The sequence below is a fragment of the Scyliorhinus canicula genome, chromosome 12, assembly GCF_902713615.1.
Source record: "Scyliorhinus canicula chromosome 12, sScyCan1.1, whole genome shotgun sequence".
Classification (NCBI taxonomy): Eukaryota; Metazoa; Chordata; class Chondrichthyes; order Carcharhiniformes; family Scyliorhinidae; genus Scyliorhinus; species Scyliorhinus canicula.
This window is the reverse complement of record NC_052157.1, coordinates 118,347,307-118,371,437: the sequence shown is the minus strand read 5'-3', so window position 1 is coordinate 118,371,437 and position 24,131 is coordinate 118,347,307. Positions and strand designations below refer to the sequence as shown.

The window sequence follows — 24,131 nt, the reverse complement described above, 5'->3', positions numbered from 1 at the left end:
AAGGCTTTTAACAAGTGCTCAGATGGGAGTCTAGAGCCAATGGGATTCAGGGCAATTTGGCAAATTGAATCCAAAATTGGCATAGTGGCAGGAGGCAGAGGATAATGGGCGTACCGTAGGGGTCGGTGCTGGGTCCCTTGCTGTTTGTAGTGTACATTAATGATCTAGACAGGAATGTGGGTGGTAAGGACAGCAAGGTAGAACAGTGGTTAGCACTGTTGCTTCACAGCTCCAGGGTCCCAGGTCCGATTCTTGGCTTAGGTCACTGTCTGTGTGGTGTCTGCATGTTCTCCCCATGTCTGTGTGGGTTTCCTCCAGGTGCTCCGGTTTCCTCCCAAATGTCCCGAAAGACGTGCTGTTAGGTAATTTGGACATTCTGAATTCTCCCTCTGTACCCGAACAGGCGCTGGAATGTGGTGACTAGGGGCTTTTCACAATAACTTCATTGCAGTGTTAATGTAAGCCTACTTGTGACAATAAACATTATTATTATGATGATCAGTAGGTTCACAGATGACACAAAAGTTAATGGTATGATATATTGCGAGGAGAAAAGACTTAAATTACAGGACAATGTAGACAGACTGGTCAGATGGGCAGAACAGTGGCAAAGAGAATTGAACCCTGAAAGGTGCGAGGTGATGCGTTATGGGAGGACGAACAAGGCAAGGGAATACACAATGAACAGTATGACGCTAGGAAGTACAGAGGATCAGAGGGACCTTGGGTTGCATGTCCACAGATCCCAAAATGCAGTAGGACAGATCGATAAAGTGGTTAAGAAGGCATATGGGATACTTACCTTTATTAGCCAAGGTTAAGAACATAAGAATTGGGAGGTTATGATGGAACTGTATAAATTACTCGTCAGGCCTCTGTTAGAGTAATCTGTGCAGTTCTGGTTGCCACACTATAAGAAGGATGTGATTGCACTAGAGAGGGTGCAGAGGAGATTCACCAAGATGTTGCCTCGGCTGGAGTATTAGCTATGAAGAGAAGGAGGTGGAAATTAGACTGTTTTCTTTAGAGCAGAGAAGGCTTTGGGAGAGGGGGGGAGACCTGATTGAGGTGTACAAAATTATGAGGGCTGTAGATAGGAAGAAATGTTTCCCCTTGGTAGTGGGGTGAATAACCAGGGGGCAGATTTATGGTCAGCAAGAGATTTAGAGGTGTTTGAGGAAAAACGTTTTAACTCGGAGGGTGGTAGAGGTGGGAACCTCATTTAAGAAGCACTTGAAACACCACAGCATATAAGGCTACAGACCAAGTGCTGGAAAATGGGATTTGAATTAGGTGTTTGATGGCTGGCACCGACATGATGGCCAAAGGGCATCTTTCTGTGCTGTAAAACTCTATGATTATGAAATGACAAAGAAGTCATGGAACAAAAGGCAAATTGAGTGGTAATGGTAGCAGTAAATGTTTAAAGCAATGGCTCAGAGTAGGTGTTAATTGCAGAATAAAGATCAGTCCTGTCTGAACGCAAAATGAGAAACAGTTACTGACTGGAGCCATGTGAAATAAATGCAAAAAGGAGGACAGAGTTCATGGTCTGCCATTGTTGAACTCACCATTGAATCCAGAAGGCAGAAAAATGCCTAATCAGAAGATGAAGTGCTATTTCTCAAGCTGGTGTTGGGCTTCACTGGAACACTGTAGCAGGACAAAATTGTGAGTGTGAGAGAAGGTGGTGAATTGAAATGGCAAGCGACCGGAAAGTCGGGATCATGCATGCGAACTGAATGGAGGTATTCCACAATGTTGAGGTGACCGCATTGTGAGCATCGAACATAGCACACTAAATTGAAAAAAGTACAAGTAAATTCTCACTTGGGAGTAGTGTTTTGAACCTTGGACAGTGAGGAGAGAGTAGGTGTTACATTGTCTGCAATTGCATGGAGAGGTACTGTGGGAAGGGGATGAGACATTGGGGATAATGGGAGGGGGAGCGGGTACTGGGTCTGTTCTATGATGCCCTATGTGCCTGCATGTCATTGTAATGTACATGTGTTCAGCAGAGCAAGGGTTAACATGGGACTGGAGAATAGCAGCACCCATGGTATGATCTTTACTGTCACATTGTAACAGACTCACAGAGAACACTCTGGAAGCAGCCTGCCACCATTCATGACAATAACTGAGAACAGTAAATAATTAAAGATAACAAATGATTCATGTTGAAACATACAAAACTCAAGATCTCATCATTGAAGCACCAAATGAACTCGTAACACAACATGGTGCTCAGTAGGGTGACACCATAAAACAGCATGGTGAGCGGCAGCGCTATGAAAGGTGGCATTTTAAAAGATGAACCTAAAACAGAATGCCAAGATATGACTAAAAGCACCTGAAGCCGGACCAGAGAGATATGCAGCTAAGAAGAAAAATTGAAGAGAAAATTTGAGCAGCTTCACTACAGACGTAGAAGTTGAGGAATCCATCCGAGTGGGTGAAAGTTCACTGAAAGACCCAAGTGACGCAGTGTACAAGCAAAACCTGTTCAGATCACAAAGACGGGTGAGCAAAACTACAGAAAATTGCACCTTAGTGAAGCAGCGTGAAGAAACTTGGTAAGTTTACAAGACAGTGCTCAAAAATACAAAAACATTTCCTGACCCTGACTGATGCAGAGTCAAAGAACCTGGTCAGTTCGCAAGACAGTGAGCAATAATTACAAAAGTTAAGGTGTGCTTACATTATAGAATAGGTGACAGTTCCAGTGTTTCAGCAGATTGCAGCAGTAGTGGGCATGCTGCACTGAAATCTTTGAAAAATTGCATAAAAATCGGTCGGCAGAGTAAAGAGAGAAACCTGCAGAGCACATTAAGAAAAATGAAAAAAACCTAGAGTTTAAGGGAAGGGGAACCCTTTTCAGTCAGGGTCACTAACTCAGAGGTCTTGAAGCACATTTGTTCTGTCAGCATACACATTATTGAAGATCCACGATGGCGCCCAAGTCACATTCTTGGGTATCCCATAGATCTTCTGTGAGGTGAATTGGCTGCTGGGTCACAACCAGCTGGATCTTCACACCTCCAAGACAAGGAAACCTGCAAGTGAGATAGGAAGATGGCATACATTGGCACAGACAATTGGCAGACAGCCACCAATGGCCAGAACCTCTGGTGGCAGATTTCTTGGAAGGGTGTATTAGAAGGGGTGAGAAAAAATTGAAAGATCAGCTGGCTGATAAGAGGGCCCAGAGAAAACAGAGGTCAGTGAGCCTTGCTTCCCTGTCCACTGCTTTTATCTGTAGCATGTAGCAGAAATTGCCACACCAGACGAGGACTCCTTAGCCACATCAGGCAATGTTTAACATGGAGTTAACCATGTACAAAGGCGCAAACTATTGTCTCACAAGACAGACGGCTGACAAGAGTAAGAAATCAATAAGGAATTCAGGAGAAGCTCCTTTATCAGAGAGTATAATGAAAATGTCAAGCTTGCTACCACATGATGTAGTTAAGATGACAATAGCAAAGGTGCTTTTTAGAGATAGCTTGATAACAACATGAGGGAGAAAGTTATAGGATGTTATGTAGATGGAGTTAGATGCATTTTCGACACTTTTGAGCAGTACTGAAAACAGTTGGGCTGCAAACATTGTACAAAATGCTGTGATGAGATTGCCAAGCAAACGGCATGCTGTGTGCACTGGTATTCAAGATCATCCAAAAATATTGGGCACCTCTTGGACAATACAGAAAATAACCCGCTGAGAATAATAGAATCACTACAGTGCCAGAGGCCATTCGGCCATCAAGTCTGCACCGACCCTCTGAAAGAGCACCCTACCAAGGCATACTCCACCCCACCCCACCCTTATCTTCGTAACCCCACCTAACCTTTGGACACACTAAGGGGCAATTTAGCATGATCAATACACCTAACCTGCACACCTTTGGGAGGACACCAGAGCATCCGGAGAAAACCTACGCAGATACGTGCAAACTCCACACAGTCACCCAAGGTCAGAATGTGAACACTGGCGCTGTGAGGCAGCAGTGCTAACCACCGTACCACCCGTGCTACCCCTAGTTTCCTTCTTTTATCCTTGGGTTGTTTACTGCTTGAGCCCCTCCACGAAGTGGGCTCTTTTAGATTATTTTATGAGGATCTGCACAAGGCTAACCCAAAGAGGAGATGGCTGAACAATTCTGTAGCCGGAATCCATCAGCAAAGCAAAGTGAACAAAGCCCCCATTTGCAGTTGGCAGTTTACAGGAGGAATTGGGAGATGGATGATCAGCCTGAGTGGCTGGATGTTTTTTGCCCAGGTCTGTGTGGCAGGGTCCACAGCATTTCCATGGAGCCTGGACGCAGGAGAGCAGCCACAGTTGGATGGTGAAGACTGCGAACTACTGTGTGGACGGTGGGCACTGCCAGCTGCTGTGGACGGTGCACCCTGCTAGCTGCTGTGGACAGTTGGAAATGCCAGCTGCTGTGGTCGGTTGGCTCTGCCAGCTGTTGTGGATGGTGGGCACTGCCAGCTGCTGTGTGGAGGGTGGGACCTGCCAGCTGCTGTGTGGAGGTTGGGCACTGCCAGCTGCTGTGTGGAGGGTGGGCACTGCTAGCTGCTGTGTGGAGGGTGGGCACTGCCAGCCGCTGTGTGGACGGTGGGCACTGCCAGCTGCTGTGGACGGTGGGCACTGCCAGCTGCTGTGGGGACGGTGAGCACTGCGAACTGTAGTGTGGACGGTGGGCACTGCCAGCTGCTGTGTGGACGGTGGGCACTGCCTGCTGCTGTGGGGACGGTGAGCACTGCGAGCTGGTGTGTGGACGGTGGGCACTGCCAGCTGCTGTGGGGATGGTGAGCACTGCGAGCTGCTGTGGGGACGGTGAGCACTGCGAGCTGCTGTGTGGAGGGTGGGCACTGCCAGCTGCTGTGTGGACGGTGGGCACTGCCAGCTGCTGTGTGGACGGTGAGCACTGCGAGCTGCTGTGGGGACGGTGAGCACTGCGAGCTGCTGTGGGGACGGTGGGCACTGCGAGCTGCTGTGGGGACGGTGGGCACTGCGAGCTGGTGTGTGGACGGTGGGCACTGCGAGCTGCTGTGGGGACGGTGGGCATTGCGAGCTGCTGTGGGGACGGTGGGCACTGCAAGCTGCTGTGGGGAGGGTGAGCACTGCGAGCTGCTGTGGACGGTGGGCACTGCCAGCTGCTGTGTGAAGGGTGGGCACTGCCAGCTGCTGTGTGGACATTCCCCTCCTCCCCGGGCCGAGAGAGAGAGGCTGCTAACAGCGTCAGGCGCTGCAGGCCCCGTCGCCAAGGGAACCGCGGCCGCGGCCGCGGCCCCGCCCCCCCCCCCCCGGTAACCGGGGAAAATGGCGGATTGCAGCAGCGGGAGGGTCGAAACGATCTACCGAACGCGGGACCCCGTGATAAATCTCCGCATCGGGTAACAGAGATTGACGCGCGCGGGGGAGTGGGATCAATGCGGGGCTTTGGGTGGGATCAATGCGGGACTTTGGGGGGGGGGAGGGATCAATGCGGGGCTTTGGGGGGGGTGGGATCAATGCGGGGCTTTGGGTGGGGGGGGTGGGATCAATGCGGGGCTTTGGGTGGGGGGGGTGGGATCAATGCGGGGCTTTGGGGGTGGGATCAATGCGGGGCTTTGGGGGTGGGATCAATGCGGGGCTTTGGGGGGGTGGGATCAATGCGGGGCTTTGGGGGGGGATGGGATCAATGCGGGGCTTTGGGGGTGGGTGGGATCAATGCGGGGCTTTGGGGGGGGGGTGGGATCAATGCGGGGCTTTGGGGGGGTGGGATCAATGCGGGGCTTTGGGGGGGGGGGATCAATGCGGGGCTTTGGGGGGGGTGGGATCAATGCGGGGCTTTGGGGGGGGGATCAATGCGGGGCTTTGGGGGGTGGGTGGGATCAATGCGGGGCTTTGGGGGGGGATCAATGCGGGGCTTGGGGGGGGTGGGATCAATGCGGGGCTTGGGGGGGGGGGGTGGGATCAATGCGGGGCTTGGGGGGGGTGTGGGATCAATGCGGGGCTTGGGGGGGGTGGGATCAATGCGGGGCTTGGGGGGTGGGATCAATGCAGGGTCGGGGGGGAAGAGTGGGATCAGTGCAGGGGGGGGAGTGGGATCAATGCAGGGTCGGGGGGGGGAGTGGGATCAATGCAGGGTCGGGGGGGGAGTGGGATCAATGCAGGGTCGGGGGGTGGGAGTGGGATCAATGCAGGGTCGGGGGGTGGGATCAATGCAGGGTCGGGGGGGAAGAGTGGGATCAGTGCAGGGTCAGGGGGGAGTGTGATCAATGCAGGGTCGGGGGGAGGGGAGTGGGATTAATGCAGGGTCGGGGGGGAGTGGGATCAATGCAGGGTCGGGGGGGGGGTGGGATCTATGCAGGGTTGGGGGGTGGGAGTGGGATCAATGCAGGGTCGGGGGGGTGGGATCAATGCAGGGTCGGGGGGGAAGAGTGGGATCAGTGCAGGGTCAGGGGGGAGTGTGATCAATGCAGGGTCGGGGGGAGTGGGATCAATGCAGGGTCGGGGTGGGGGAGTGGGATCAATGCAGGGTCGGGGAGGGGGGGTGGGATCAATACAGGGTCGGGGGGGGAGTGGGATCAATGCAGGGTCGGGGGGGGAGTGGGATCAATGCAGGGTCGGGGGGGGAGTGGGATCAATGCAGGGTTGGGGGGGCAGCGGGATCAATGCAGGGGAGGGCAGTGGGATCAATGCAGGGGGGGAGTGGGATCAATGCAGGGTGGGGGGTGAGAGTGGGATCTATGCAGGGTCGGGGGGGGGAGTGGGATTAATGCAGGTTCTGGGGTGGGACTGGGATTGATATAGGCTCTGGTGTGGGTCTGTTAAATCTGTGTAGGGTGTGGTGAACCTGCCTGTAACTATGGCAGGACAGGCGGAGGTCTGCAGTTAATGCAGAATCTGGGGGTGTGGTGGGAGTGTGCTTACTGTGGGGTAGCCCATTTCTCCGCAACATTTTATGGAAGGAAGAACACAACCTAAAAAAAATTTTGTCATTTATAATAATTTTTATTTTGCCATGTAGGCTTACATTAACACTGTAATGAAGTTACTGTGAAAAGTCCCTAGTTGCCACATTCCAGCTCCTGTTTGGGTATACAGGTCGATTTCAGAACGGCCAATTCACCTAACAGCACGTCTTTTGGGACTTGTGGGAGGAAACCAGAGCACCCGGAGGGAACCCATGCAGACACAGGAGAACTTGCAGACTCCGCACAGACAGTGACCCAAGTCGGGAATCGAACCTGCGACCCTGGTGCTGTGAAGCAACAATGCTAACCACTGTGGTACCGTGCCGCCCAGAAATTATTAGCAGAGAATGGTTAATGCAAGTACTCAGATTCAGGAGAAATTAATGTTGGAGAGATACTGGGAAGACCAGCAAATGTTACTGTTTCTTTGAAGTAGTAGCTGCCCAGGGTTTTCAATTGATTAAACAATTACTGGGGTACTGAGATGAAAGGTTGCTTTCCCAAAGTGCTGTCTTCCATGAAGCTATCCTGTGAAATTTATTTATTTCCTGAAGTTGTCTCTTGATATTTTAAAGCTATTTGTTTATTTGAAAGTCGCTCTCTCTAGCCTCCAAGCAGGTGTAGCGCTATTGATGTGTTTAATGAATTAGAGTAATTTAAATCCAGGGTTGAATGAAGGAAGAAATTAAGTGCATTTATTTTTTAAGGGTATCGCTTCAACGGGTAACCCCGACGGCACTCTTCACTCAACATGTTCTGCAACCAGCACTTCAACAAGGACAGGATCGCATTGAAATGACTACATTTGACATCCCAGCTTCAGGGGAAATGACCAGTAAGCTCCACATTTGTGTCACATGCATTAATTTTGCGGTGCTTGCTATTTGATGTACAAGTTTTGTTTCAAAGTGTGTTTAACATGAATTGCTCAGATGTAAGCAACTATAAATAACATAATGCATAAATCTGTCCATACACAAATTGTACCAAACACTGTTTCAGCCTCAACTGGAGTATTGTGTCCAGTTCTGGGTGCCACATTTTAGGAAATATTTGAAAGCATTAGAGAGAGTGCTGAAATGATTCATCAGAGTGGTTCTAGTGATGAGAAACTTGGTTGGATTGGAGAAGCTTGGACCATTTTCCTTGGAGAAGTGAAGATTGAGAGAAGGTTTAATAGAGGTGTTCAAAACCATGAGGAGTTTGAACAGAGTAGATCGGGAAATCCTCTTCCCACTGGTGGAAGAATTGAGAATCGGCACAGATTTAGAGTACAAGCCAAAAGAAGCAATGGAGATCAGAGGAGAAAGTTTTTCATGCAGAGAGTGGTTATGATCTGTGTTGCACTGTCTTGAGAGTGTAGTGGAGACAGGTTCAATTGAAGCATTCGAGAGGGAATTGGATTATGACAGGGGTGGGCAAACTACGGCCCGCGGGCCGCATGCGGCCCGCCAAAGGTATTTCTGCGGCCCACCAAGTCATTTAAAAAAAAAAAAAAAAATTTTTTTTTTAATTTTTTTTTTTTAAATTTTTTTTTAAGGTTAATGGGGGGGGCTGTTGGGTTACTTACTGGTATAGGGTGGATACGTTGACTTGAGTAGGGTGATCATTGCTCGGCACAACGTCGAGGGCCGAAGGGCCTGTTCTGTGCTGTACTGTTCTATGTTCTATATGAGGCGCCCAGAATCATAACCGGGTGAAGTAATTATTTTACTTAATATACTATGCGGCCCTTTGTGAATTGTGAATTTCTGAATGTGGCCCTTGCACGGAAAAGTTTGCCCACCCCTGGATTATGATCTGAAAAGGACAAATATGCAGGATTATGGGAAGAAGGGCACAAGGTGCATTGCTCGTTCAGAGAGCTGCCTCTAGTTATAATGTTAACTACATAAGGGGCTGAATGATTTCCTCAAGTGCTGTAACAATTCTGTGTTTTGCTGCGCAGCATTTGAGAGAGAAGGATTTTGTCCCGTCAGTAAGGGTCGTGATTTTATTTTTATATTTTTCAGGATTTCTGTATTTCACTTCCTTATTGTGTGTCTGACCAGTCTCCAGACTGGGGTGTCCATTGATCATCTGCTTTGTAGTTGGGGTGTACATTGATCAGCTCTGCTTTGCAGTTGGGTGCTGAATGATGCATGCAAACCTTCTCTTTCTCTGAGGTTAAGCACCTTGGCACCTCCTGATAAAGTTGGTGATGCACAGAAAAATGACTGCTGTACTGTACTTGGTTTAGTGTACCGTACTACGTGGTACAACTAAAAAAGGTCATTCCAAGTTATATTGGAAATAGTGAAAAGTGCTTCCAAGCCATTATAACTAGATTCAGGATAATTCAGGTAGGAAGAGAAAGACATCAGCTGTCTATTAACCTTTGAGGTACATGAATGCAGATGCCTCCTGAGGGCGGCACAGTGGTTAGCACTGCTGCCTCACTGCCTGGGACCTGGGTTCAATTCCAGCCTTGGGTCACTGTCTGTATGGAGTTCGCATGTTCTCTCCGTATCTGTATGGGTTTCCTCCAGGTGCTCCGGTTTCCTCCCACATTCCAAAACTGCAGGCTAGGTGGATTGGCCATGCTAAATTACTCCGTAGTGTCCAAAAGGTTAGGTGGGGTTACTGGGTTATGGGGTTAGGTTAGGGACGTGGGCCTAGGTAGAATGTTCTTTCAAAGGGTCAGTGCAGACTTGATGGGCCAAATGGCCTCCTTCTGCACTGTGATTCTATGACAGGACTGAGCTCAGCTGTGACAACGTTACAGACAAAAAGCCTGCTAATGCTATCCAAGTCTCAATATGAAGGCGACCAGTTTCAGGAGGATCTGAAACCTATACTACATGCAGACAGCACAATTCATAGAAAAACAAATATAGTTTTAAGAATTTATACTTAATAATAACAATCATTATTATCACAAGTAGACTTACATTAACAATACAATGAAGTTACTGTGAAATGCTCCTACTTGCCACATTCCGGCGCCTGTTCGGGTACGCAGAGGAGAATTCAGAATGTCCAAATTATCTCACAGCACATCTTTTGGGACTTGTGGGAGGAAACCGGAGCACCCGGAGGAAACCCGCGTAGACACAGGGAGAACGTGCAGACTCCACACAGTGACCCAAGACGAGAATTGAACCTGTGACCCTGGAGCTGTGAAGCAACAGTGCTACCTACTATCCTACTGTGCTGCCCACGGTATTTGTATTGGTAAACATTAGAAATAAGTATTGTTCTAAATCTGTTTAATGTTTCTGTGCCTCGAAGGATTAAACCTACAGTTAGATTCAGGCTGGACAGAGGTATCTGTATGTGTAGGGGTTGGTTAAGTTCGAACTGTGTTCCTATTGTGGTTAGAGGGGGCTACGGTGCAAAGAGTATATTAATCCGCCAACAGAGGTATGCGGTGTTGCTTAGCAACTGGAGCCTTGTAAGGTAGAGAAGCTTTAAAGTTATAGTTTTAGCTGAATTTGTGGACAGTTGGAGACAGGACACTGGGCAGTGAGCATCATTGAACTTTGCCAAGAGAAGCTGAACAGGACAGGAGAGTTGCAAAGATGCAGGCTTCCTAAAGAACAAGATACAATCCAGATAACCAGGGATTTTCCAATTAAGGGACAATTTAGCATGGCCAATCCACCTAACCTGCACATCTTTGGGTTGTGAGTGTGCAAACTCCACACAGACAGTGACTCAGGGCTGGGATTGAACCAGGGTCCTCAGCGCTGTAGGCAGCAGTGCTAACCACTGCACCACCATGCCACCCTTGATGCCGATGTAATGCATTCTGGGAGTTGAGTTAAAGCAATTGTGAACAGCTTGTACAGCCTTCATGATGGTAGCACGTCATGAGAGCAGCACGGTAGCACAAGTGGATAGCACTGTGGCTTCACAGCACCAGGGTCCCATGTTCGATTCCCTTCTGGGTCACTGTCTGTGCGGAGAATGCATGTTCTCCCCGTGTCTGCGTGGGTTTCCTCCGGATGCTCCAGTTTCCTCCCACAGTCCAAAGACGTGCAGTTTAGGTGGATTGGCCATGATAAATTTCCCCCAGTGACCAAAAAAGTTTGGAGGAGTTACTGGGTTACAGGGATAGGTTGGAAGTGAGGGTTTAAGTGGGTCGGTGCAGACTCGATGGGCCGAATGGCCTCCTTCTGCACTGTATCTTCTATGTTCTGCCACAAGGAAATCCTAAAAGGGGTTGGTGTAAAATCCTCAACTGGGTTTGCTGTTAAAAGTGGGTTGGAAGCTTTGTTTAAAAGTGTCATTTGGAAAAACTGGTCGGGATTTCGGAATGCAATTCGCTAAGGGAATGCATACTTATGGAAGAAGTTTTAAAGTGTGGTTTTGCGAGTGGAGTTTGGAAACTCTCATGTGAAATCATCTGGGGGGATTCTGAGGAGACAGCCACAAACATTCACTTCGAGTTCAGAATGGTTTCCGAATGTATTTTCCTGCAATCATCTTGTGTGCTTAAAATGGACTTTGTGTTAATGAGACCATTGTAGATTAAAATGAACTTCGTAATCGGTGTTAAGGCCTAAAACCTGTGTGTAATTGTTAAGCTAAGGGGGGAGTAAAGGCATAATGTATCATAATCCAGTTTTTTCGTATTTAATACACTTGTTTTTCTTGTTAAAACTAATTAGCGGTCCTGTGACTATGTTCCTCTACGTTTTCTGAAAAAGGTAAACGTTACGGTCTTTTGAGCCAGGGTTTCATTCTTGGATCTCCCCGTCCAGTTTTAACATCAACTGGAATCTAGCAGAATCCATACAAGAGTCAGTAGCTTCAAGTGAGATGAAAAGAGAGTGCTTCCAAGAATTTTGATAAAAAGAGTGGAATAGAAATGGGTCCCACTGCATGCAAACCCTATCCCAATCAAGCACTGGCCGAAAGTGAGAGGAGATGTAAACTCCACACAAGCTCACAAGTACTTCTCCTTGCAGGAGGATCAACTCCATGATTGCATCTCCCTATCTAATACAATGTCTACACCATATGTCTAGCATGTTCCTCACTCTACCATTACCATCAAGCCAATTCTGGACAAACGGATCAAATCTGGTTCAATAAAGAGTGTAAAACAGCTGGTCAGAACAACAGCAGGTGTACCAGAAAACATGGTGGCAAACTGGTAAAGCTACAGCACAAAACTATTTGTATGCCATTGACAGCTAAGCAATCCCACAACCAATGCATCAGCTAAAGTGTGCAGCCCTGTCACGTCCAATTGTGAATGGTGTGACAATTAAGTAATTAAAGGAGAAGGAAGCTCCATCACTCTCGTTGATGATGGCAGAGCCCAGCATGAGTGCAAAAAGACAAGGCTGTACTTAGCCAGATATACCAAATGGATGATCTGTCACAGCCTCCTCCTGTGTAGTCCACCAGCATAAAAGGTAGTGTTTAGCCAATTTGATTCACTCACATGATATGAAGAAATGGCTAAACACTTTGGATAGAGAAAATGCTATGGACCCTGACAACATCACAGCTGTAGTGCTGAAGATCAGCTGTGTCTATCACCAAGCTATTCCAGGACATCTGCATACAGGCATCTTCAAGTGGATTGAAAATGGAAATTCACAGAGATATGCCCTGCTCCCAAAAGTAAGGACAAATCACGTCCAGGCAAGTATATTGCCCCATCAGTCTAGTTTCAAGCATCAACAAAATGAAGTAAGGGTTTATTGTCACTGGTGGAAGGAAGGTGGGAGGAGGGAAACAGAGTAAATATTTATCCTTGCAGGGAACTATTTGAGTGGGATGTGTCCACAGAAAAGGGAAATTGACAGAGGGATCTAGACAAGTTAAGTGAGTGGACAGGTGGAATCTAATGTAGGAAAATGTGAAGTTATGCATTTTGGTCAGAAGAATAAAGGAGCTGAATATTCTTTAAAGGGAGAAAGACTGCAGAAAACTGCAGCATAGAGGGATTTGAGGATCTTTGTGCATAAATCACAAAAGAATAGCATACAAGTTCAGCAGATATAGGGAAGCCAAGGGAACGTTGGCCTTTATTTCAAAGGGAATGGAGTATAAAAATAGGGAAGTCTTGCTTAAACAATACAAGGCACTAGTTAGACCACACCTGGAATACTGTGAACAGTTTTGGTCCCCTTATCTAAGAAAAGATACAGTGGTATCGGAGGCAGTCCAGAGAAGGTTCACCTATGTTGTACCCAGGCATGGAGGGATTTTCGTATGAGGAGACGTTGAACAGGTTGGGCCTGTACTCATTGGAGTTTAGAAGAATGAGAGGTGGCCTTATTGAGACATATAATTCTCAGGGGGTTGATAGGGGAGATGCTGAGAAGTTGTTTTCCTTTGTTGTGGAGATGCCGGCGTTGGACTGGGGTGAGCACAATAAGAAGTCTTACAACACCAGGTTAAAGTCCAACAGGTTTGTTTCAAACACGAGCTTTCGGAGCGCAGCTCCTTCCTCAGGTGAATGGAGAGGTATGTTCCAGAAACATTTATATAGACAAAGTCAGAGATGCTGGACAATGCTTGGAATGCGAGCATTTGCAGGTAATCAAATCATTACAGATCCAGAGATGGGGGTGATCACAGGTTAAAGAGGTGTGAATTGTCTCAAGCCAGAACAGTTGGTAGGATTTTGCAAGTCCAGGCCAGATGGTGGGGAGTGGATGTAATGCGACATGAATCCAAGATCCCGGTTGAGGCCGCACTCATGCGTGCGGAACTTAGCTATAAGTTTTTGCTCGGCAATTCTGCGTTGTCGCGTGTCCTGAAGACTGCCTTGGAGAACGCTTACCCAGAGATCAGAGGCTGAATGCCCTTGACTGCTGAAGTGTTCCCCGACTGGAAGGGAACATTCCTGCCTGGTGATTGTCGCACGATTCCCGTTCACTCGTTGTCGCAGTGTCTGCATGGTCTCGCCAATGTACCATGCTTCGGGACATCCTTTCCTGCAGCGTAAGAGGTAGATTACATTGGTCGAATCGCACGAGTATGTGCCGGGTACCTAGTGAGTGATGTTACCACGTGTAATGGTGGTATCCAAGTCGATGATCTGGCATGTCTTGCAGAGAGTGCCCTGGCAGTGTTGTGTGGTGTCGTGGTCGCTGTTCTGAAGGCTGGGTAATTTGCTGCAAACAATGGTTTGTTTGAGGTTGCGCGGTTGTTTGAAGGCCAGTAGTGGGGGATGCCACCACTGACCGAGTACCCTTCGTCATCCAGTACTTTCCTGGGGCGGAGAAACTACGACATCTTCTTCATAGCCTTCAACACATCATCAATGAAGATGAACATCTTGCTAAGGTCATCCCCACACCCCCGCTACTGGCCTTCAAACAACCGCGCAACCTCAAACAAACCATTGTTTGCAGCAAATTACCCAGCCTTCAGAACAGCGACCACGACACCACACAACCCTGCCAGGGCAGTCTCTGCAAGACATGCCAGATCATCGACTTGGATACCCCCATTACACGTAGTAACACCACCCACCAGGTACGCGGCACATACTCGTGCGACTCAACCAATGTAGCCTACCTCTTACGCTGCAGGAAAGGATGTCCCGAAGCATGGTACATTGGCGAGACCATGCAGACACCGCGACAACGAATGAATGGGCATCGTGCGACAATCACCAGGCAGGAATGTTCCCTTCCAGTCGGGGAACACTTCAGCAGTCAAGGGCATTCAGCCTCGGATCTCCGGGTAAGCGTTCTCCAAGGCGGTTTTCAGGACACGCGACAGCGCAGAATTGCTGAGCAAAAACTTATAGCTAAGTTCCGCACGCATGAGTGCGGCCTCAACTGGGATCTTGGATTCATGTCGCATTACATCCAGCCCCCCACCATCTGGCCTGGACTTGCAAAATCCTACCAACTGTTCTGGCTTGAGACAATTCACACCTCTTTAACCTGTGATCACCCCCTATCTCTGGATCTGTAATGGTTTGATTACCTGCAAATGCTCGTATTCCAAGCATTGTCCAGCATCTCTGACTTTGTCTATATAAATGTTTCTGGAACATACCTCTCCATTCACCTGAGGAAGGAGCTGCGCTCCGAAAGCTCTGTGTTTGAAACAAACCTGTTGGACCTTAACCTGGTGTTGTAAGACTTCTTACTGTTTTCCCTTGTGGCAGAATTTAGGACCAGAAGGCATAATCTCAGAGTAAGGGGTTGCCTATTTAAGACAGATGAGGAGAATGTTCTTCTGTCAGAGGGGAGTGAATCTGTGTAATTCTTTACCGTAGAGGGTATAGATGATGGGTTATTGAATATGTTGACAGCTGAGATAGACAGTTTTTAATCAGTAAGAAAATCAAGGGTTATGCGGATAAGGCAAGAATGTGCAGTTGAGAATGGGCCATGGGAGAGGCAGCATCATGCAGGGGTTTGTGTCTGAGGGCTTTGTTGTTGGTGCCTTTACCATATTCGCTGGTCAGGTACTCCACGAGCCCAGTGATGGTGTCGGCCCTAAGGGTGGGGAGGCAGCATTTGAGGCAGGAAGGTGCCTCGGTATGGCGACGATCTGTAATAACCACAGGTTTGCGCCAGCGGGGCTGGATGCGAGATTTAGGGGGTGGCAGCAGGCAGGGATTGTGTGCTTCGGTGCCTTGTTTATAGGGGGCAAATTTGCGAGGTGGAAGGACCTGGAGGAAGTGTATGAGTTTCTCGGGGGGAATGATTTTAGGTACCTGCAGGTTTGGGACTTTGTAAGGAGGGAAGTGCCGTCCTTTCCTGGGCTTTCGCCCCTGGGGTTGTAGGACAAAGTGCTGTTGAAGGACAAAATAGAGGAGGGGAAGTTATCGGATATCTAATAATCTCATAAGGAGTTGAATGAGTGGGAGGGAGCCCTGGTGGGGGATATTAAGCGGAAGTGGGAGGGGGATTTGGGAGGGGAGCTGGTGGCCGAGACATGGGCAGGGGCCTTGCGGAACATGAACGCATCCTCGTCATGTGCGAGGTTAAGCCTCATCCTGTTTAAAGTGGTGCATAGGTCTCATATGACGGTGGCAAGGATTAGGTGCTTCTTTGTGGGGGTAGAGGATAATTGTGGGCGGTGGCTCGTGAATCACGTCACATGTTTTGGGCATGTCCGAGACAGGGGGGTCTGGCAGGGGTTCTCCAAGGTGTTGGCTGTGGAGGTGGTTCCGAGTCCAGTGGTAGCGCTGTTTGGGGTGTCGGAAGACTCAGGAGTCCAGGGGGTGAGAGAGGCCGTTGGTTTGGCCTTTGCCTTCCTGATAGCCTGGAGATGGATCTTGCTAGGATGGCAAACTCGGAGCTGCCGAAAGTAGGAAGGTAGGTGAGCTATCTGGCAGAATTCCTGAGGCTGGAAAAGGTCAAGTTCGCTCTGCGGGGTCAGCAAGGGGGATCACCAGGGGGTGGAAGCTGTTTATTGATTTCTTTAAGGAGGATTGAGGGGTCAGCAAGGGGGAGGGTAAGGGGGTTTTAAACTTGGGAAGGCGGGATATAATGTGGAGTTGGTGTCGTGGGGGGGGGGGGCAGATTAGGTGTGGTTACATAGAACATAGAACGATACAGCGCAGTACAGGCCCTTCGGCCCTCAATGTTGCACCGACATGGAAAAAAAAAACTAAAGGCCATCTAACCTACACTATGCCCTTATCATCCATATGCTTATCCAATAAATTTTTAAATGCCCTCAATGTTGGCGAGTTCACTACTGTTGCAGGTAGGGCATTCCACGGCCTCACCACTCTTTGCGTAAAAAAACCCACCTCTGACCTCTGTCCTATATCTATTACCCCTCAATTTAAGGCTATGTCCCCTCGTGCTAGCCACCTCCATCCGCGGGAGAAGGCTCTCGCTGTCCACCCTATCTAACCCTCTGATCATTTTGTATGCCTCTATTAAGTCACCTCTTAACCTTGTTCATTGAGTTTTGTTCTTCTGATTTTTTTTGTGTATGTACGTGAAAATGCCTCGAACAAAATATTTTCTTAAAAAGAATGGAATGTGAAGTTGAGGATCATATCAGATGAGTCATGATATCATTAAATGGCAGAGCAGACTTGATGGGCCAAATTGCCTACTTCTGCTCCTACTTCTTCTGCTTCTGATCTTATGGAAAGTATTATGTGCAACTTCTGTCACATTAGTATTAAAATAATGTAAATCTTTAGATTTGAAATTATCAGGGTGAGATTTTGTTCCACGTTGTTGCGTTGATTAATTTGAATGATGGAGTCCATATAGCTCACATAAGGATGTAGGAGCAAGAAATGACCATCAGGCACTACAATAAGTCTCTTTAATCGCATTCCCACTTGCAATCTCTGATCCCACCACAATTCAAACACACTGGCTCAATTACTTCTTGAATCCTTTATTATCTTCTCTTTGCAGTAATGTATCACCCCAGTCTATTACTAATGTCACTCCAATATTCAAAAATGGAGGTAGAGAGAAAACTGGGAATTATAGATCAGTAAGTCTAACATCTGTAGTGGGATGTTCGTGAATCCATTATTAAGGACTTTACAGCGGAACATTTAGAAATCAGTGGCAAGATCAGTCAGAGTCAGCATGGATTTATGAAGGGGAAATCATGCTTGACAAATCTGTTGGAATTCTTTGAAGATGTAACTATCACAGTTGACAAAGGGGAGCCAGTCGATGTGCTATATTTCAGAAGGCGTTTTACAAAGTCCCGCATAAGAGATTATTGTGCAAGGTTAAAGCACATGGAATTGGGGGAAGCGTATTGAGATGGCTAGAAAACTGGTTGGCAGAGAGGAAACAAAGAGTAGGGATAAATGGGTCCTTTTCAAATTGGCAGGCAGTAACTAGTGAGGTGTCACGGGGATCGGTCCTGGGACACCAGCTATTCACAATATATATTAATGATTTGGATGAGGGAACAAAAGATAACATCACAAAGTTTGCAGATGACACCAAGTTGGGTGGGAGGGTGAACTGTGAGAGGATGCAGAGATCCTACAGCATGATCTGGACAGGTTGGGCGAGTGGGCAAATCAATGGCAAATTCAGTATAATTTGGATAAGTGTGAGGTTATTCACTTTGGAAGCAAAAACAGGAAGGCAGATTACAACCTGAACGGTTGTAAATTGGGAGAGGGGAGTGTGCAGCGGGACCTGGGTGTCCTTGTGCACCAGTCGCTGAAGGTAAGCATCAGGTGCAGCAGGCGGTAAAGAAGGCCTTCTTTATTGGCCTTCATTGCGAGAGGTTTCGAGTACAGAAGCAGGGGTGTGATGCTGCAATTATACAGGCCTTGGTCTAGAATATTGTGTGCAGTTTTGGTCTCCTTTTCTGAGGAAGAATGTTCTTGCTCTCGAGGGAGTGCAGCGAAGGTTTACCAGACTGATTCTAGGGATGGCAGGACTGTCATGTGAGGAGAGATTGACTAGGTTAGGATTGCTCTCGCTGGAAGAATGAGGGGGATCTTATAGTGACCTATAAAATTCTAATAGGACTAGCCAGGGTAGATGCAGGGAAGATGTTCCCGATGGTGGGTGTGTCCAGAACCAGGGGTCACAGTCTGAGGATTCAGGGTAAACCATTTTGGACCGAGATGAGGAGACTTTTCTTCATCCAAAGAGTGGTGAGCGTGTGGAATTCATTACCGCAGGAAGTAGTTGATGCTGAAACATTTAATATATTCAAGAGGTGGTTAGATACAGCATTTGGAGCGAATGGGATCGAAGGTTATGGGGAGAAAGCAGGATTAGGCTATTGAGTTGGATGATCAGCCATGATCGTGATAAATGGCGGAGCAGGCTCGAAGGGCCAAAAGGCCTCCTCCTGCTCCTATCTTCTATGTATCAGTGCTATAGTCTTTTTGCATTTATCAATGCCTCTGAAGTACTTTGGCATGCCCTTTGAATGTGAAAGGTGCTGTATTAATGCAAGTCTTTCTCAGTGTCTCCTTTGTGGTAGTGTTCCTGGGGCTGTTTAGCACAGGGGTAAATCGCTGGCTTTGAAAGCAGACCAAGGCAGGCCAGCAGCATGGTTCAATTCCCGTACCAGCCCCCCGAACAGGCGCCGGAATGTGGCGACTAAGGGCTTTTCACAGTAACTTAATTTGAAGGCTACTTGTGACAATAAGCGATTTTCATTTCATGCATTTCATTTCATATCATCCACGCTGAAATATTATTTGATTTTATCCTGACCTGTGCTGATGCATTTCATCTTTTTTCTCCTTAACCATGGTGAGGTTTTCCATATTTCTTCATATCTGTGCTGAGTTAATTTCCCATTGTTTCCTTATCTATACTCTGATACACCCTTACTCTATCCCTAACTGTACTAAAATGTTTCCTAATTTCCTCTTCACCTTGTGAGACTGCAGAAGTATTAGTAATTTATTCCCTTAAATCTTTCAGGTAGCTTTCGGACGCACGACCAAGAGGAGGTTGTATTGGGTTGGCAGGAGAAATTATTCAGCCAGGTAACTATCTGTCATTCTGCAGTAATGCCAGAATTTTGAAGCATGTCTATTAAGGAGGAGGGATATTCTTTGAGGGAGTAAATGCAAAATGCTCCAATTTACCTCCTGGCTGTACAATTTATTTATACACCTATAGAAGATTTATGGAAGAATGGTGATTGGAAAAAATATGACAGAATTTCATTTTTTAATTCCAGTTCGAAATTGACCTGTTCAAGAACCAACAAGCCTGCCAGAGTCCGCTAGACTTTCAATACCACAACGAGATTCTGTCTCTGCAGGAAACCGAAGAGAGGAAGAACTTCAGAATCTTCACCTATACCGACTTCGATCGATACACCAGCATGAAAGAGGTACTAAAGCCCGATATTAAAAACAATGCAACAAAACAGTGATCAAATTGACTAAAATCAGTTAAAGCAGGCAAATGATGGTCTTTCAGTTACTTGAAGCTTTGTACTTCAGAAACCTCATGAGGCCAGATAATATTGTGCTTACAGTACTGATCATTAACATCTGATAGTGTCCATTCTTCACTACTGTCCATTGTTAAAAAGAGTTTATCGGGTTTGAGGGAAGCTGAATCAGAAGCATGAGCTCAAATCCTATTTGTGATCTGGCGTGCTGTCCTATTGTTTAGGATAAAGAAGAATAACGGCTGTGCTCCGATAGGAGTGGGAGGCGTTATAGAATAAGCAAAAAGTTCCATTGTGGTTGGCCAATTTACTGGTAGTTAATGGTCTTTAAGTTATGGCGAGTCGTATAACAAGGGCAGCAAATTGAATGGTCGTGGGAGAGATCACATTGTAAATTAAAGGGAAATGACAAGGCAATAGAGCAAAACTGCAGTAAAGGTAAAAATAATCAGTGCGTGTCAGGAAGGTACAGAGCATACAAATAAGAGTGCACCAGCAGATAAAGCCAGAGTTTGCAAAAATGGTAAAAACGTAAGGCTCTGTATCAGAATGCACATAACATTTGTAACAAACCGGATGAATTGTCAAGCACAAATAGAAATATACATGTATGACCTGATAAACATCACAGAGGCATCATTGCAAGGTGACCAATATTGGGACCTGAATATCTCCGGGTGTTTGACGTTTCTATTGGATAGAAAGCTAAGAAAACATAATAGTTTTCCTACTCAATATGAGTAGGAATAAATATTTAAAAATACTATCACATACTCACCATCATATTTTTAAAGGTCTGAAAAGGTATTGAAATTCCTATCATTGTTATTTTTTTAATTACGGAAAGTTTGTGACTAACTGTTGAACAGGACCATGCAGCAGGCCCCGAGCTGATATAAGACCGCAGCCAACTTTGCAAGAGTAAAATAAGTGCAACTTCTATTACAGTCAGTTCCAGAAAAATTTCAGTATTTATTCAGTTCATTCTATTTCTTTCCAATTGTCATGAAATTGAAATCTAGTTGTAATACAGAAGTTGCCACATAAAATGTAGCCAAAGTTAGCCTGATAGCTGCTTATCACTCCAACATCAGTATTATTAATTTCCAGCAACTGGGTTGATTCCTACTTGTGCCGGTTAATCATCCTTTCTTTTTGCTCCGTAACAATTCCTGCAGTTCCACTTTCGGCTGCAGTCAGTACCTCGGTCAGGGTCAACACTTTGCTGAACATGACTATGCTATGTTATCATAATAGGTTCAGAGGAGCTGTGCCAGCCTCTCATCCATCTTGGTCCTGACCACCCGAGGGGTCTATGACCATGTTGCAGTTGCATTGAGGATAACCCAGGCACAGGTTGTGTGAGCTGGCACATGAACCACTTTGTAGCAGATTGAGAAACTTTGGACCTCTGATAGAACTTTGAGACAAGGTGCACCAAATCCTTAGTATTTGCACTGAGCTGTTTTCCTACAGCTGCATCCTCCCATTCTAAATGAGGGCACAAAGGGCTTTGCTGGGAGTCGGTGATAAAAGATGGTTCTGGACAGAGAATCCTTTCTTTGGTGGACCCCTCTCTGGGCTTTTATATCATTTTTATAATTTGGAGACTAGAATTGCTCTCAGTGCTCCAACTGTGGTTTGCTTTTCAATTCTGTCAATGCAGAAATTATCCCCAGTGCTTGGTTTACATTTTTATGGCCTTATAAAACTCTGTTGTTATGCTTATTGATACGTGTATCTGTAACACCCAGATTCTGTTCATTTTTCCTATTTAGAAAGGGAAAGAGTGACTTGATAGCTGAAAATCTGTCCACCCAGTAGCACCCCCTATCTCTCAAACCCCAAACTACCCTGAGGCCCTCAAGTACATGAGATCCATTCCCAAATTTGAAGAGAGTAATGTGGACTAATTTTTGCTGCTTTTGATTAAATACCAGGACAGCTAAAATGGCTGTCAGAGATCTGGAGATTTTCAATTCAAGGGGCACTTATCAGGGAGAGCCCAAGAGATCTACCCCATGCTGCCTCATGATGTGTCCATGAAATATAAGCAAACTAAGGCTGCCATCTTAAGTGCCTACGAGTTAGTCCCAAAGGTATATCGTTAACAATTCTGGAATTCTCGCAAGAAACCCACCCAGACCCACATCGAGTTCGAACAGCTGGAGCCAATGAGGCATTCAACCAATGGGTGAGATTCCTGTGAATCGCAGGCAACTGTGAGGGGTTGCATGAGCTGGTATTGCTGGATTAGTTCAAAAATTGCTCACCCTTCAACCCGTGGATGCATTTAGAGGAGCAGTGAATCTTTGAAGCGAGGGAAGCAGCAGACAGCAGTGATTTCATCCATACACATGAAAACCAGGGAAATCCCATTGGGAAGATAAGCAGGGAGACCTAAATAGGAATGCCCCATCCCCCAACCCACCCAGTATAAGCCCTTCCTGCAGCCGGAAAGGAGTGTCCCCAAGACTGGTGTGTTCCCATTGCAATACAGTAGGCACTCCAGACCTGAGTGCTGGAGATAGCGAAGGAAGCCTGTTGGTATTACAGGGCTCCATAAGGGCAGAGCAAGGGGAGTCTCTTCTGACAGAAACGTATCCATTGGAGGGCATGGATCTGTGTGCCTGAACCAGAAAAACCCCCAAGAGCTTCCAGAGTTTTGTCATTTCAGGCACAGTGTCCCTCTGCCCATCCCAAAATGTGAGTAAGTCCATTGTACTGCCTCCAGGTCACTCTGGGACATTCAATCCTTAATATTGGAGGGAAACTTAAATCTACCCACACCATCAACTGCTCCCTGAAGGCTATGGGAGGAGGATCTGTGCTTGCACCCCTCCATAAGGTCCACCTTATTTCTGTAAATATCGAGTCAAAATAATATTTTTGTAAATATCGAGTCAAAATAATATTTTGGAAATCCAGTGATACTAATATATATAGCATAAATAAACACTTCCAATATTTGTGACATTTTGATGTCATTACCAGTAAGTTTATCTTGTGCATCTCTCAGTGGCTTTACTTCTGTCTTGATTGTTCTATTTTGTTATGTATCTGCAGGATATTACTTTTTAATATTCCCTATTAATCTTTCAGCTTTTTAACCTTCTGTCTGTTTTTGTTCTACACTTTTCTTCTTTCATTTTGTCACCCTCTGCTTTGTTGTCTATGTACTGATAATAAGCCTTTTTCTGTGGTTTCAATTTTGCTTTTATTTCTTCATTCATGGTGTATAATTATTGGCTCGTTTATTTGTTGTTGCCTTCAAAAGTTACTATTGAATCTACTTCCATCAACCTTTCAGTACTGGTGCAAGAAATTTCTTGACCCAGAGAGATTGGTATGGGCCTTTCTCTCAACTTCCCCGCACCATATTGTGTTTGGCTAAGGACAGTGAAGCTGGTGACCCATTAAAGGCTCCTCTGAATGATAGTGTGATACCCGCTACAGGGGCGTGTGATTGCCGAACCATTGGAGCTGTGTCAGTTGTTGGTAGTCAACAAATTTCCTTTTTTCCAGTACTCTCAGACTATGACCACATCGGCGAAAGAGGATCGGTCGTACCTGACAGAAAGGATGTCACACATTCGGTGCAGGAGGCAGGAGCGCAGAATTACGTAAGCGATAGCTGTGGTGGGGAGGTGGCAAGTATACATTTGAGAAACCGGCGGGAATATGTTGAGTTTTTTGTTATAAGCAAAGATACAATTTAAATATCTCTTAAAAATATGGAGCAGCCTGTGCCAGCTCTGTATACATTTTGTTTAAATTGTTTTGAATTTTTATTCAGGTCCTTACGTTGGTGCTGGGAGTGAAGTAGTTTCCAATTATGAATATCCTGTGCTTGATCCTGAGTACACCTCTCACCCAGCTATAACAATGACCCCCAGTAACTTCAAACTAGGAAAATATTTCTTGCTGCACTATTACTTCCATCTATTTTTGTGACAACTAATCTGTTTTAACTTTCCCGATCTCTTTCTCCTGTCTCTTGCTTGTTGTATGGTTGCTGGGTGTCCTCGCCCAAGTGGTACCCTTAATGTATAAGTTTACATGTAGAGCCTTGGCAGGCTATTTAACTGTGGGCGATTTTACAACTGAACCTGTGTAGATCATTTGCAGATGATGAACGAAGATTGTGGAATAGAAGCTCATTGAAGTGGACATCATCAGTACAGGTTTGAAGAAATAAAATGTAAAAAGGATGGACCCTATGTACCTCTTCTTCCTTGCATCTGTATTGGGGAAAAATATGATGATTCTTATTTTGCTTCCATTAGTTACTTTAGTGGCACATCAAGGCTTTTATAAAATTGGAGGAATCT

The 24,131-nt window shown here is 46.4% G+C and overlaps 1 protein-coding gene across 3 annotated transcripts in view; it reads left to right on the top strand.

Moving 5' to 3' along the window:
- The first annotated feature begins 5,274 nt into the window (after positions 1-5,274).
- mks1 (MKS transition zone complex subunit 1) overlaps positions 5,275-24,131 on the top strand; it is an 80,523-nt gene continuing 61,666 nt past the window's right edge. For 2 of the 3 annotated variants that reach the window (XM_038813860.1, XM_038813858.1), the window contains exons 1-5: positions 5,275-5,400; positions 7,674-7,801; positions 19,320-19,384; positions 19,582-19,737; positions 23,326-23,423. In XM_038813860.1, coding sequence (XP_038669788.1) covers positions 5,327-5,400; positions 7,674-7,801; positions 19,320-19,384; positions 19,582-19,737; positions 23,326-23,423 — 521 coding nt within the window. In that variant the 5' untranslated portion in view covers positions 5,275-5,326. Of the gene's footprint in view, positions 5,424-7,673; positions 7,802-19,319; positions 19,385-19,581; positions 19,738-23,325; positions 23,424-24,131 lie in introns of all 3 variants that reach the window. The other variant, XM_038813861.1, reaches the window with a different exon arrangement.